The following is a 12,259-nucleotide window of genomic DNA, read 5'->3' on the forward strand; positions in this document are numbered from 1 at the left end:
TCAGAATTCAAAAATCAATTTAGGGGGAAAATCCACCCAATAAACATTAGATGATCACCAGGGGTAGCTGGCTAAATTAGTCCTACTTGGGCCAGCGAGGAGACCAGGGGAGAATGAGCTGTGGGATCCCAGAGCAGGTAATCTTCATAAAAAGGGGAGGGGGAGGGAAGGAAGGGGAATAAAAGATCAGGCTAAGTTCAAATTGAATGGGCGGAATAGCTCTGTCTTACAGGCTCGACGGAAGGAAGCTGAATCCCACAGGGCCCTGGTCTCATGGGACAGGGCATTTCACTAGGTTGGAGCTACCACTGAAAAGACCCTGGCCCTGGTGGAGGATAATCTGACTTCTTTAGGGCCCGGGACCTCTAAACTATGGTTGTTCGTGGACCTTAAGGTCATTTGCGGGGCATACCAGGAGAGGCGGTCCCGTAAGTACAAGGGCCCTAAGCCATAAAGGGCTTTAAAGATCAAAACCAGCACCTGTATTGGGTACAGCATCTGACCCTGTATTCCACCGGGAGCCAGTGCAACTGGTAAAGCACTGGGTGAATATGCTCCCATGGCAGGGACCCTGTAAGGAGCCTCGCTGCAGCATTCTGCACCCGCTGGAGTTTCTGAGACAGCTTCAAGGGCAGCCCCGCGTAGAGCGAATTACAGTAATCAAGCCTGGAGGTGGCCATCACATGGAATCACTATGGCCAGGTCGGGGTGGGAAAGGTAAGGGACCAACTGCTTAATGTGGCGAAGGTGGAAAAAATTAGAGGTTTTGTCCGACATTGCCCACATGTTTTCGAGTATATTTCTTTGCAGTCATGAGGGCTAGAAACTCCCAAATGAAAGCTCGGTTGGGCAGGGAAAGGCAGTGATTTTTGTCCTGTCCTGGGTACGTCTCAAACAGTGCTGTTCCTGTTCTGCTACAGTTCGGCTTCTGGAAAAAACACACCTTCTTTCGCTGTTTGCTGTAGCCTGGAAGTAATGTAACGAATTGTGTAATTAATCTCAATGGAAGGGAAGCATCAGAAGATAATTATTTATGTAATGTTTGTGGACTAAAAAAAAAAAAATCATTGCAAATACCACTTGTATGGGGAAAAATTTATAATGAATTGGAAAAAAATGTTTAAAAGTACATTTCCAAAAAACCCCCCTAGAGTCCTTTTTGTTGGGGATAATTCAGATGGAAATTCTCAGGTGTCAAAAAAGACTATTTTTGTATGCCACTACTGCGGCCCGTGTTTTGTTAGCCCAAAAATGGAAAACGAGCGAGGTCCCAATTAAAGAAGAATGGCAACTTAAGCTGACGGTATATGTGCAGCTTGCGGACTTAACATATAGAATAAGAGAACAAGAAGAACATACATTTAGAGAAGATTGGAAAAAGTTTATTGAATATATGGGGGGAAATTGTGTACGCTTGAAAACACTGGCAGCATTAAGATAAATTCAACAGTGTAAATAAGTTTTAATGGATATAATAATGGAATACCGAATGGTATGGTTTCTGTAAAAATGCAGGGATTTATGATATGTAAAATGAACCATGGAAAGAGAAGAAGGGAAGTCATTGACATTTTAAGGTTGTTTAATGAATATTTTAAATCGTAAAGTAGAAAACTTAATAAAAATTATTTAAAAAGAGCAAAATACCACTTGTATTAGCTTGTGTGATTTCTGTTCCTGATCTCCGAAGAACGTGCAAATTGTGGAAATGTCCGTTTCCGCTTCTGGCAGAATTCTGTGACCTCCCCAGTGAACCCTGAGATTCTTAGGGAGCTGAATTCTGTGGTTGCATTCTCCAGCTTTTGTGTACACCTTTGCAGAATCGCAGCAAGGTTACACATCCCTGGTTACAATCTTTTCTACTGCAGAATTAGAGCTGAGAAGCTTCTACAATCCAACTCTTGAGCCAGTTTTCAATAAACAAATACAGTGGTGCCTCGCAAGACGAAATTAATCTGTTCCGTGAGGCTCTTCGTATAGCGTTTTCTTCATCTTGCGAAGCAAGCCCATTGACAGCTTAGCGGATTAGCGCTATTAGCGGTTTAGCGGCTTTTAGCGATCAGCTGTTAAACGGCTTATCAGCGGATCAGCTGATAAGCGGCTTAGCGGCTTAGGAAAAGGGGGAAAAAAGAAAAAAAACCCCGCAGGAACTCGCAAGACATTTTCGTCTTGCGAAGCAAGCCCATAGGGAAATTCGTTTTGCGAAGCGCCTCCAAAATGGAAAACCTTTTCGTCTAGCGGGTTTTCCGTCTTGCGAGGCGTTCGTCTTGCGGGGCACCACTGTATATTTTCTTACCTCACATTTCATTTTATCCGGGGCTTCTTCTGGAGGTGAGGACAGGTGACCCCACCTAGGCCCGAAGTCACCCCCCCCCAAAGCAGGCTCAAAGCTTTTCAAATCTTTTCAAAATCATTTTCTCAGCAGCGAAACATCTGCTCATTTGCTCTGCTGTTGCAAGGCAAAACCGTTACTTTTATCAGCACGAGAAGGCTTCAAAAAGCTAATGAATAGACTCTGTCAGAGCAGGCCTGAGAACTGACTTTTATCTCATTCTAGTTGCAACATCTTGGACATGCCGAACTGTTCTCATTCCCCTTTCCTGGGAAGAGTCCCAAGACAGGAGCTTTCTGTTCATGCTCAGGGGAACTCAAGGCAGGACTCCTGAGGGAGGAGAAAGGGGAGGGAACTGGAAGGGGAATATATGCTCTGGGCACATGACTGTGCATGTTTTTGTGAGTTATCACACTTGCTCCTTCTACCAGTTCATGGATGGTAGAAATAAAGCTTTTTCTCCGAAACTATTCCTTGAATATCTGTTGACTCCCACTTCCCTTTCCCGGGCGCAATATTTTCCCCACCCGAGGACAAAGCCTCATAAAGCTACATTTCTTGGTGCGTTGGCCGGGAAAAACAGCATTCCCCGAGGATAAGGGATGTGGGTCCAAGGCGTCTCTGTGGTGAACAGCTCGGTTTCGGCGTCAGCAGTTCAAGTGCACATCTTGCCAAGTTCGTGGGAGGAATTGCCACCCGGTCCTGAGTGGAGACACTGCAAGGACCAGAGAAAAAGCAACGGCCGAAAGAAGGTACCTCGAGGAAAAAAGTAAGGCTCCACAGGGATAGGTGGGAGCAAAGAGAGTTTGATCAGCTCCACCAGTAGGGTAGAAAAAGTGCCACTGGTTTTGGTTTCGCCCAGGAGCTGCTGGGCCCCCGGTCGAAGTCGTGAAGCGCTGCCGGTTGGTTTTGGTAAAAGGGGGATTAGGGGAGGTGCATGGGTTTCTAAATGTGCGTGTGGGGACACTCCAGTGAATGTTTTGAGTGTGTGAGACGTTGGACGCAACGTGTGGTCTTTGCAGTGTGTTCAAGCCACTAATAAGACGTGAAGAAAGGTAAGTTTTGTTTCAGGCACTCCTGAACTATTTGGCCCCTTCTCTTAAAACAAAACAACCCCCCCCCCCAAAATACCTCCTGTGTTTGCATACTCAGACCCCACAGCGCTGTACCGTTAAAAATCACATCCTACCACTCTGAGCAGTCGTGGCTTCCTGCAAGGAATCCTGGGAAACGTTGTTTGTTAAGGGCGCTAAGAGTTCTTGGGAGACCCCCTTATTCTTCTCGCAGAGCTACGATTCTCAGATTTCTTGTCTAAAAAGTCGCCCGCCTGAAAGCCAGGGCCTCATCAAGAATAAAGGGCTACTTGTGAAGAGATGCTTCCTCGCGAGGAGACACAACTCAGATAGCTCTGGTGGCCAATCAGCTGTACTTAGCTTAGCAGGCTCCTGAATAAAAACCTTTAGTCCTGGGGAAAGCTGCCGGAACAATTTCCATACGCCTTGCTGGGAACCTGATTTCCACGTTTGCATGACCTTGGCCTGTGACTGGGCTTCATTGACCCAAACCAATATGACCTGACCTGGCTCTCTGGACCATCCTGCAAGTGGACTCTTGACTCCTGGCATCTTTATCCTCCTCTGAAGCAGGGCGCTCTGACCCCTTCTCCACAAACATATCACAATAAAAATCATCCAGCCTTTCGGGTTCTTCTGGGAAACTCTGGCCCTTGTTGGCCAAGCAAAGGAGAATCCTAGAGCGAAGTGAGAAACCTCAGCTCAACAGGGAAAAGACGTTTTATCTCTCTAGGAGAAAAAAGATCCATAAAGGCAACGACTACATTTGAAAAAACAACAACATTTTATTTTGTTTCAAAAGCTTCTTTGTACAATTCCCCTCTCCCTTTGCATGGCCCGCATGCAGGTTTTTAATGTACATTTTTGTCCAGCTTTTTCACTCTTCCTTTTATCTCCTTACACAGGTGGGGGCGGGGGCCACATAACTGGCTCATTCCATAGACTCACTAAGTATTAGACGCTTTTGCCAATGAACTGCTCTGGATTACTCCCTGTGTCCCAAAGGGGCCCTCAGTTTTGCTCAGATCTAACTTCTTAAAAATTAAAAGTTCCAAGTAAAAAGAAAACCTGAACACGGGGAATAGACAAGGCCCTGAAAGCTTCCTGAGCCTCTCACATTATATAATACCAGCCACAACCTTTTAAAGTCAATATGACTTCCAAACCTCCTTAGCTAGATAAGCACTTGGTCTCTTTTATCCTACAGAAATTATAACCTAGTAAAAGGTAAAGGATCCCTGGATGGTTAAGTCCAGTCAAAGGCGACTGTGGAGTTGCGGGGCTCATCTCGCTTTCAGGCCGAGGGAGACGGCGTTTGTCCGCAGACAGCTTTCTGGGTCATGTGGCTAGCAGGACTAAACCGCTTCTGGCGCAACAGGACACCGTGACGGAAACCAGAGCGCACGGAAACGCCGTTTACCTTCCCGCTACCTATTTATCTACTTGCACTTTGATGTGCTTTTGAACTGCTAGGCTGGCAGGAACTGGGACGGAGCAATGGGAGTTCACTGTGTTGTGGGGATTCAAACCGCCGACCTTCCGATCGGCAAACTGAAGAGGCTCAGTGATTTAGACTACAGCACCACCTGCATAACCTAGTTAGAGATGTCTGTGTCTGGGCAGAGCTGAAAGCAGTTGTCAACAGGCTTCCTTACATCCTTTATCTTTTAAAGGGTGCATCATTAAACTATGAAACCTGCTGTCATAGGAGGCAGCGATGGTCAAAAACCTCTATGGCTTTAAAAGAGGATTTCGAGAAATTCATGGAGGAGAGGGCTATCTAAGGCTACTGCTGCCACACTTGGAAGCGGCTATGCTTTTGAATAAGTGTTGTTGGAAAACACAGGAGGGGAAGGTTGCTCTCATGCTTGAATTCCACTTGCGGATTTCCCCCCTGCAGGCGTCTGGTTGGCCGCTGTGAAAAAAGGATGCTGCAATAGATGGACCACCTGGCTCCTTTTATGTCTTCTTCATGGAAGGCCCATGTCCCAGGCCAAATGCTTGAGGTGGGGTGGGGGGCAGGCAGTCTTACTGCACTTCTTTCCTGCTGACGGACTTCTAAGTTGGGCGTCTGCAGGGGAAGGTCCGTAGCTGAGCGGCACAGCATCTTGCTTTGCATGCACAAAGGTCTCAGGTTCACCCCCTGGCTTCTCCTAATAGGCTGGGAGTGGCTGGGAAACAGGAAATCCTGTTTGCTGGCTTCCCACAGGCACCTGGCTGGCTGCTGTGAGACTAGACGGGCCGCTAGCCTGGCCCAGCAGGCTTTTCTCATGTTCTTATCCGTGCAAGAGGAGGTCTTCACGCCGTGGCACTTGGTGTCGTTCTGAGCTTCTTCTTCACAGTGCATCTCTCTCTCTGCTGTGTTTGTGCGCGGTGAGGCCCTTGTCCGGTGGGACACTCAGAGGGTCAAGCAGCTGTAACAGGCAACTTTTTAGCACTGACCTGCCTTCCCTTCCCAGGAGCAGGTGGCCTGCAGGTGTCACACCTGGCAGATGTTGTAGTTTTTTTGCTCAGCTAAAACCTCTCCGATCACTTCCATCACGTGGTCGTTGGAGGCAGACGTTCCCCTCAAGGCTGGTTTTTCTTCGTTGCTCTCGGGATCCTGGAGGGAAGTGGGGAGCAAAATGCAGGTGCTGAGATGAACCAGCTCTGAATTCAATTCCGTCCACATTTTTAAAGCGTACAAGCCAAATCTTTATCTTGCGAAACAATGTGCAAACTGAAATGCAGACGTCCTTTAAAATTCTGCACTCCTTCAGCCAAGTAATCGGTACAGAACTGTACAAAGGCAACCTGTGCATATAAATGCACATCTTTGTGAAAATATCACACAAAACTGGGGGAAATCATTCTGCAAAAACGTTTATTAGTCAAAACCCTGTTTTTTAAAAGGCTGTTTTGCGCTAAGAAGCCGACGAATGGCCATGAGGACTTTTTAAGCAAACCGCAAATTATTGTGGAAATGTGGAGAACTGAATTTAAGATTGGAAAAATGAGAATTTTTGAAAAACAAACCTGATCGATTTGTCCTTCTTTACTCCTCCCTCTCACCCGACTCCTTAACTGACTTTCTGGTATGTTTGGATGTACACTGGTACCTCTAGTTATGAACTTAATTCGTTCTGGAGGTACGTTCTTAACCTGAAACAATTTTTAACCTGAGGTATCTATTTAGCTAATGGGGCCTCCCACTGCCGCCAGCATGCAATTTCTGTTCTCATCCTGGGGCAAAGTTCTTAACCCTAGGTACTATACTTCCGGGTTAGCGGAGTTTGTAACCTGAAATGTTTGTAACCCGATGTACCACTGTAACCGCTTCTCAAGTGACACCCACACATACTTTGCCTGGTTTTGGAGCAAAATCTTTCCGACAGACATGGGCTATGATTCCTGCTGCCAGCGCATCTCCCAAGACGTTGGTCATTGTGCGTAATCGGTCCCTAGATGATGTGGGGGACAAACATAAAGGGGTTAGAAACCAATTCAAAGAAGAGGTTCAGATGGTCACTCAGGCTGCCCTTCCCATTTCTCCGCAGCTTTATGTTCAAAGACAGGGGTCAGCAAACTTTTTCAGCAGGGGGCTGGTCCACTGTCCCTCAGACCTTGTGGGGGACCGGACTATATTCTGAAGGGGGGAAAATGAACAAATTCCTATGCCCCACAAATAACCCAGAGATGCATTTTCAATAAAAGCACACGTTCTACTCATGTAAAAACACCAGACAGGCTCCACAAATAACCCAGAGATGCATTTTCAATAAAAGGACACATTCAACTCATGTAAAAACATGCTGATTCCCGGACCATCCACAGGCCAGATTTCATAGCTGTCAACCGTCCCTTATTTGGTGGGAAAGTCCCTTATCCCAGCGCTGTGTCCTGCTGCTGTCCCTTATTGATGATGTCCCTTAAATTTCCCGGGTTTCAAAGGAAGCAGCTCCTCTCCCTCCCTCCTTGCCGGCCAGGGAGGAGGGAGGCTCCAACTGTGTTGCTTGGCTGCCCAGCCCGCCCCCTTCCGGCCTCCTCGGCCCCCAGGAGCCCCTCCCCGCCAGGACTGGCGGGAGCCTCGGGCCCTTCTGCTACCATCCTCCTCGGGGCCGCCAAACTGAGTGTCTCTGCCTGGGGCCTCCCCTCTGCCCGCCGCCGCCGCTCCCACTAGGCCGTACTGCGGCTGTGTCACCAAAGGACCTGGATGAGATGGGCAGCCTGGCACGGCCTATGAATTGCTGAGAAGCCTTGAGAGGAGAGCGAGGGCAACCATAGAGAAAGCAGTTCAGAGAGAGGAGGAGGCGCGGGCAGCTGTTCCAAGGGCTACAAGGGAAGGACCGCAAGCGCTTCTCCCATAGATTTGTAGTGGTAGACTGGCATAGATGGTCTAATCTGCGGGTTTACTTTGGGCACTATCTCTCCCCCCTCCTCCTGCCCCACCTGATGGAACTGAGAGCTGCAGATGGAGCACGAGAGAAAAGATACAGAACTGCAGCAGCATCTTTCGTTTTGCGCGAAAAGTGGTTGCTGCTTGTAGTTATTTAATTGCAGTGCTTCATCAGCTGGTGTCTTGAGCAGCAACCTCTGGAAACAAAGGGCTAAAAACTGGTGCCGCTCTCCCAAATTATCTGGTCCCTTTTAACTTCGTATTTCGGCTGGTTAAATAAAATCCCTTATTTTGGCTGCTGATCCCTTATTTTCGAAGCTGCCGGTCCCTTATTTTCAAATATGTAAGTTGACAACTATGCCAGATATAGAAGGCGATTGGGCTGCATCCGGCCCCTGGGCTTTAGGTTGCCTACCCCTGTTCAAAGAGGACCACCTGCAATTTTCCACCTGAAGCTGTTTTCCAAATGGGTGGGCGATCATAGAATCGCAGAATTGTGAAGTTGGAAGGGTCCCTGCAGATCATTTAGTCCAACTCCCTGCAATGCAGGGATATGCAGCTGTCCCATAAGGGGATCAAACTTGCAACTGCCTTTAGTTCTGAAAATCTGAGCCCTTCCTGGGACTGTGTGTTCTATTCACAGAGCAGACCCACTGCAAGCAATGGCCTGCAGTCCATCGTGCTCATTAATACCAGTGGGTCTCCTCTCCGTATTCTTCTCTGGTCAGACCTCACCTGGAGTACTGTGTCCAGTTCTGGGCACCACAGTTCAAGAAGGACACTGACAAACTGGAACGTGTCCAGAGGAGGGCAACCAAAATGGTCAAAGGCCTGGAAACAATGCCTTATGAGGAATGGCTAAGGGAGCTGGGCATGTTTAGCCTGGAGAAGAGGAGGTTAAGGGGTGATATGATAGCCATGTTCAAATATATAAAAGGATGTCACATAGAGGAGGGAGAAAGGTTGTTTTCTGCTGCTCCAGAGAAGCGGACAGGGAGCAATGGATCCAAACCACAAGAAAGAAGATTCCACCTAAACATTAGGAAGAACTTCCTGACAGTAAGAGCTGTTTGACAGTGGGATTTGCTGCCAAGGAGTGTGGTGGAGTCTCCTTCTTTGGAGGTCTTTAAGCAGAGGCTTGACAACCATATGTCAGGAGTGCTCTGATGGTGTTTCCTGCTTGGCAGGGGGTTGGACTCGATGGCCCTTGTGGTCTCTTCCAACTCTAGGATTCTATGATTCCGTAGGACTAACACTGGGTACAATCCCATCTCTTTTGTTCTTTTTCCTTGGTTGAGTTGTGATTACTGTGGTTATTCTGATTTATTACCTGGCCTTCACCTTGAGGCTCCAGGCTGCGCTACAACAATTTGAAATGCAGTATTGAAAACAGTTTAAAGCAAACTGCAATCACAGTAAGGGGGTGGAGCCTAAAAATGTTTTATCTCAAGTGTCGACAGTCAGGGTGCAACAGGAATGGCAAGGGAATGCAACTCCGTCCAAGCTTTTTAGGGTTCCCTTTTTATACGGTAGTACACAGCCTTTCTCAAGCTTGAGCCCCCCAGATGCTGCTGGACTACAACTCCCATCACCCCAGAGCACTGGTCCTGCTAGCTGGGAATGATGGGAGTTGTAGTCAAGCATCTGGGGACCCAAGCTTGAGAAAGGCTGCAGCAGGACATTAAACGAAGCCAGCTCACTCACCCTGCCAACTGTGGGTCTTTCTGTCAACTTGCGGGCATGTGGTTTTGCCAATTTCCCCTATTAGCAATGCAGTGGGTTGCGAACGCGATTCGTGCGGGATGCACGTCCGCAACCCGCGTCTGTGGCGATTTAGCGCTTCTGTGCATCTGCCGAAACCCGGAAGTAACTCATTCCGGTACTTGCGGGTTTCAGCGGTCTGTAACCCGAAAAAAACACAATCTGAAGTGTCTGTAGCCCGAGGTATGACTGTACAATCTTAGATATAGCCTTAAGACTACAGTGGTACCTCGGGTTAAGTACTTAATCCGTTCCGGAGGTCTGTACTTAACCTGAAACTGTTCTTAACCTGAAGCACCACTTTAGCTAATGGGGCCTCCCGCTGCCGCCGGGCAATTTCTGTTCTCACCCTGAAGCAAAGTTCTTAACCCGAGGTACTATTTCTGGGTTAACGGAGTCTGTAACCTGAAGCGTATTTAACCCGAGATACCACTGTATGTATATAAATTCAGAACATGATTGTAAAGGTACAAGAAAGGAGCTTCCAAACCAACATCAGGAAAAACTTTCTGATAACAATGACTCCCGAATAAAACATAGAAGATGCAGAGAGAAGCCCCAAACACATGCCGTGAACATGTCATAGAACAGGTGTGGTATTGGGGTGAAAACTGATGCCGTGTCAATCAAAAATGTAAGACAGAGGGAAATGCCTGCCATCTCTGACCCTCCAAACAATGTCAAGTACCCCCCCCCCTTTTGTCTTTTCCGGCATTCCAATACACTGGTACCTCGGGTTAAGTACTTAATTTGTTCTGGAGGTCCGTTTTTAACCTGAAACTGTTCTTAACCTGAAGCACCACTTTAGCTAATGGGGCCTCCTGCTGCCACCGCCATGCAATTTCTGTTCTCATCCTGAAGCAAAGTTCTTAACCCGAGGTACTATTTCTGGGTTAGCAGAGTCTGTAACCTGAAGCGTCTGTAAGCCGAGGTACCACTGTACAAGGACAGAGCCTGTTGGATGAGGTCAGTGGCCAGCATCCTGTTCTCACAGCGGCCAACCAGATGCCTGCGGGAAAACCGCAGCACATGAGCACAAAAGCACTTTCCCCATCTGTGGTTTCCAGCACACCCGCTAGACGAAAGGGTTTTCCGTTTGGGAGGTGCTTCGCAAAACGAATTTCCCTATGGGCTTGCTTCGCAAGACGAAATGTCTTGCGAGTTCCTGCGGGTTTCCCCCCCTTCCCCTAAGCCGCTAAGCCGCTGATCATCTGATCCGCTAAAAGCCGCTAAACCGCTAATAGCGCTAATCCGCTAAGCTGTCAATGGGCTTACTTCGCAAGACGAAAAAACCGCTATACGAAGAGCCTCACGGAACGGATTAATTTCGTCTTGCGAGGCACCACTGTACTTTCCCCTCCTGTGGTTTCCAGCAACTGGTGTTTGAAAGCATTGCTGCCTCCCAGCTGTGGGGGCAGATCATAGCCTTTGTGGCTAGTAGGCGTCGACAGCCCTCTCCCCCGTGGATTTGTCTAATTCATCTGTATCCAAACATGACACACCAACGGAGTAAAGAGCAACTCACAAGGCCCAGTCAACCGCGATGATCAGGGTGATGTCTTCCGTGGGGAGGCCGACAGAGGTCAACACGATGACCATGGTAACAAGGCCCGACTGGGGGATCCCGGCTGCCCCGATGCTTGCCGCTGTGGCTGTGATGCTGCAAGAAGAGAAGCGGAGTGCTGTTGCTTTGGGGACAAGGCGGCTTTCCCAACCATTGCAGATGCCATATAGACCCGTGATGGCCAAACTTGGCCCTCCAGCTGTTTTGGGACTACAACTCCCATCATCCCTAGCTAACAGGACCAGTGGTCAGGGATGATGGGGATTGTAGTCCCAAAAATAGCTGGAGGGCCGAGTTTGGCCATCACTGATAGAGACGAATGGTCAGAACCTTTCAGTGGCCCCCGGTGATTTCCACTTAGTGCTTTCTGCGTCATCTCAGCAATCCTTACAGCTAAACCAGCCAAGTAGTATTGCCCCCATTTTACAGATGGCATTGGGGGGAAGTTAAGTCTGAAAGGCAGCAGCTGGCCTAAGCAGGGCCGGCCCACCCAAGAGGCAAGCTGAGACTGCCTCAGGCGGCAGAATCCTCAGGCGCAGCAGATCCCAGTGTAGATTGTTATTCAGGGCCGGCCCACCTAAGAGACAAGGCGAGTTGACTGCCTCAGGCGGCAGGATCCGCCGGGGCAGGAGTTCCCGGTGTCAATCTTTCTTTCCCTTACTTGTTCCTGATGTAGATCTTCCCTCACCCGTTCTTCCCTGGCAGGGAAGGGGGTGCCATTTTGGGGTCTGACTTAGGTGCCAAAATTTTCTTGGGCTGGCCCTGGGCCTAAGCCAGTAGAAAGGTCCATAAAAACTGGTCTGCTTGATCCATCCAGCCCAGCATTCAGTTCTCACAGTAGCCACCCGGCTTGTAAGGCCCAAGAACAATGTCTCCCATCTGCAAACTCCAGGAACGGGCGTTCAGAGGCCTGCAGTTTCTAATACTGGTGGGCAGTGCAGCCATCAACAAACACTAGCTGCCTGGACCCTGGGTTGGTTTTTTTAATAAATAACATTTATTAAAATTTTAAAGGTTACAAAAAGAAAAAGTAAAAACACCATATCAAACAAGAACAAAACAACGCATCACAATAAGGAAGAAGAAGAAGAAAAAAACAAAAAACAAAAAACAGCTAATCTTCCCACACTTGTCTTTCATTTGCTTGTTTCCTT

General features: G+C 48.2%; 1 protein-coding gene across 2 annotated transcripts in view; it reads right to left on the reverse strand.

Annotated features, from left to right (window-relative positions):
* Positions 1–5,017: 5,017 nt before the first annotated feature.
* LOC309332904 (excitatory amino acid transporter 5-like) overlaps positions 5,018–12,259 on the reverse strand; it is a 38,602-nt gene continuing 31,360 nt past the window's right edge. For both annotated transcript variants that reach the window (XM_081846243.1, XM_081846244.1), the window contains exons 9-11: positions 11,067–11,201; positions 6,746–6,845; positions 5,018–6,007 (exon numbers count right to left, since the gene is read on the reverse strand). In XM_081846243.1, the coding sequence (XP_081702369.1) occupies positions 5,885–6,007; positions 6,746–6,845; positions 11,067–11,201 (358 nt within the window). In that variant the 3' untranslated portion in view covers positions 5,018–5,884. The remainder of the gene's footprint in view (positions 6,008–6,745; positions 6,846–11,066; positions 11,202–12,259) is intronic.

Source organism: Podarcis erhardii (assembly GCF_964252035.2).
Source record: "Podarcis erhardii genome assembly, chromosome: 18".
NCBI classification, from domain to species: Eukaryota; Metazoa; Chordata; class Lepidosauria; order Squamata; family Lacertidae; genus Podarcis; species Podarcis erhardii.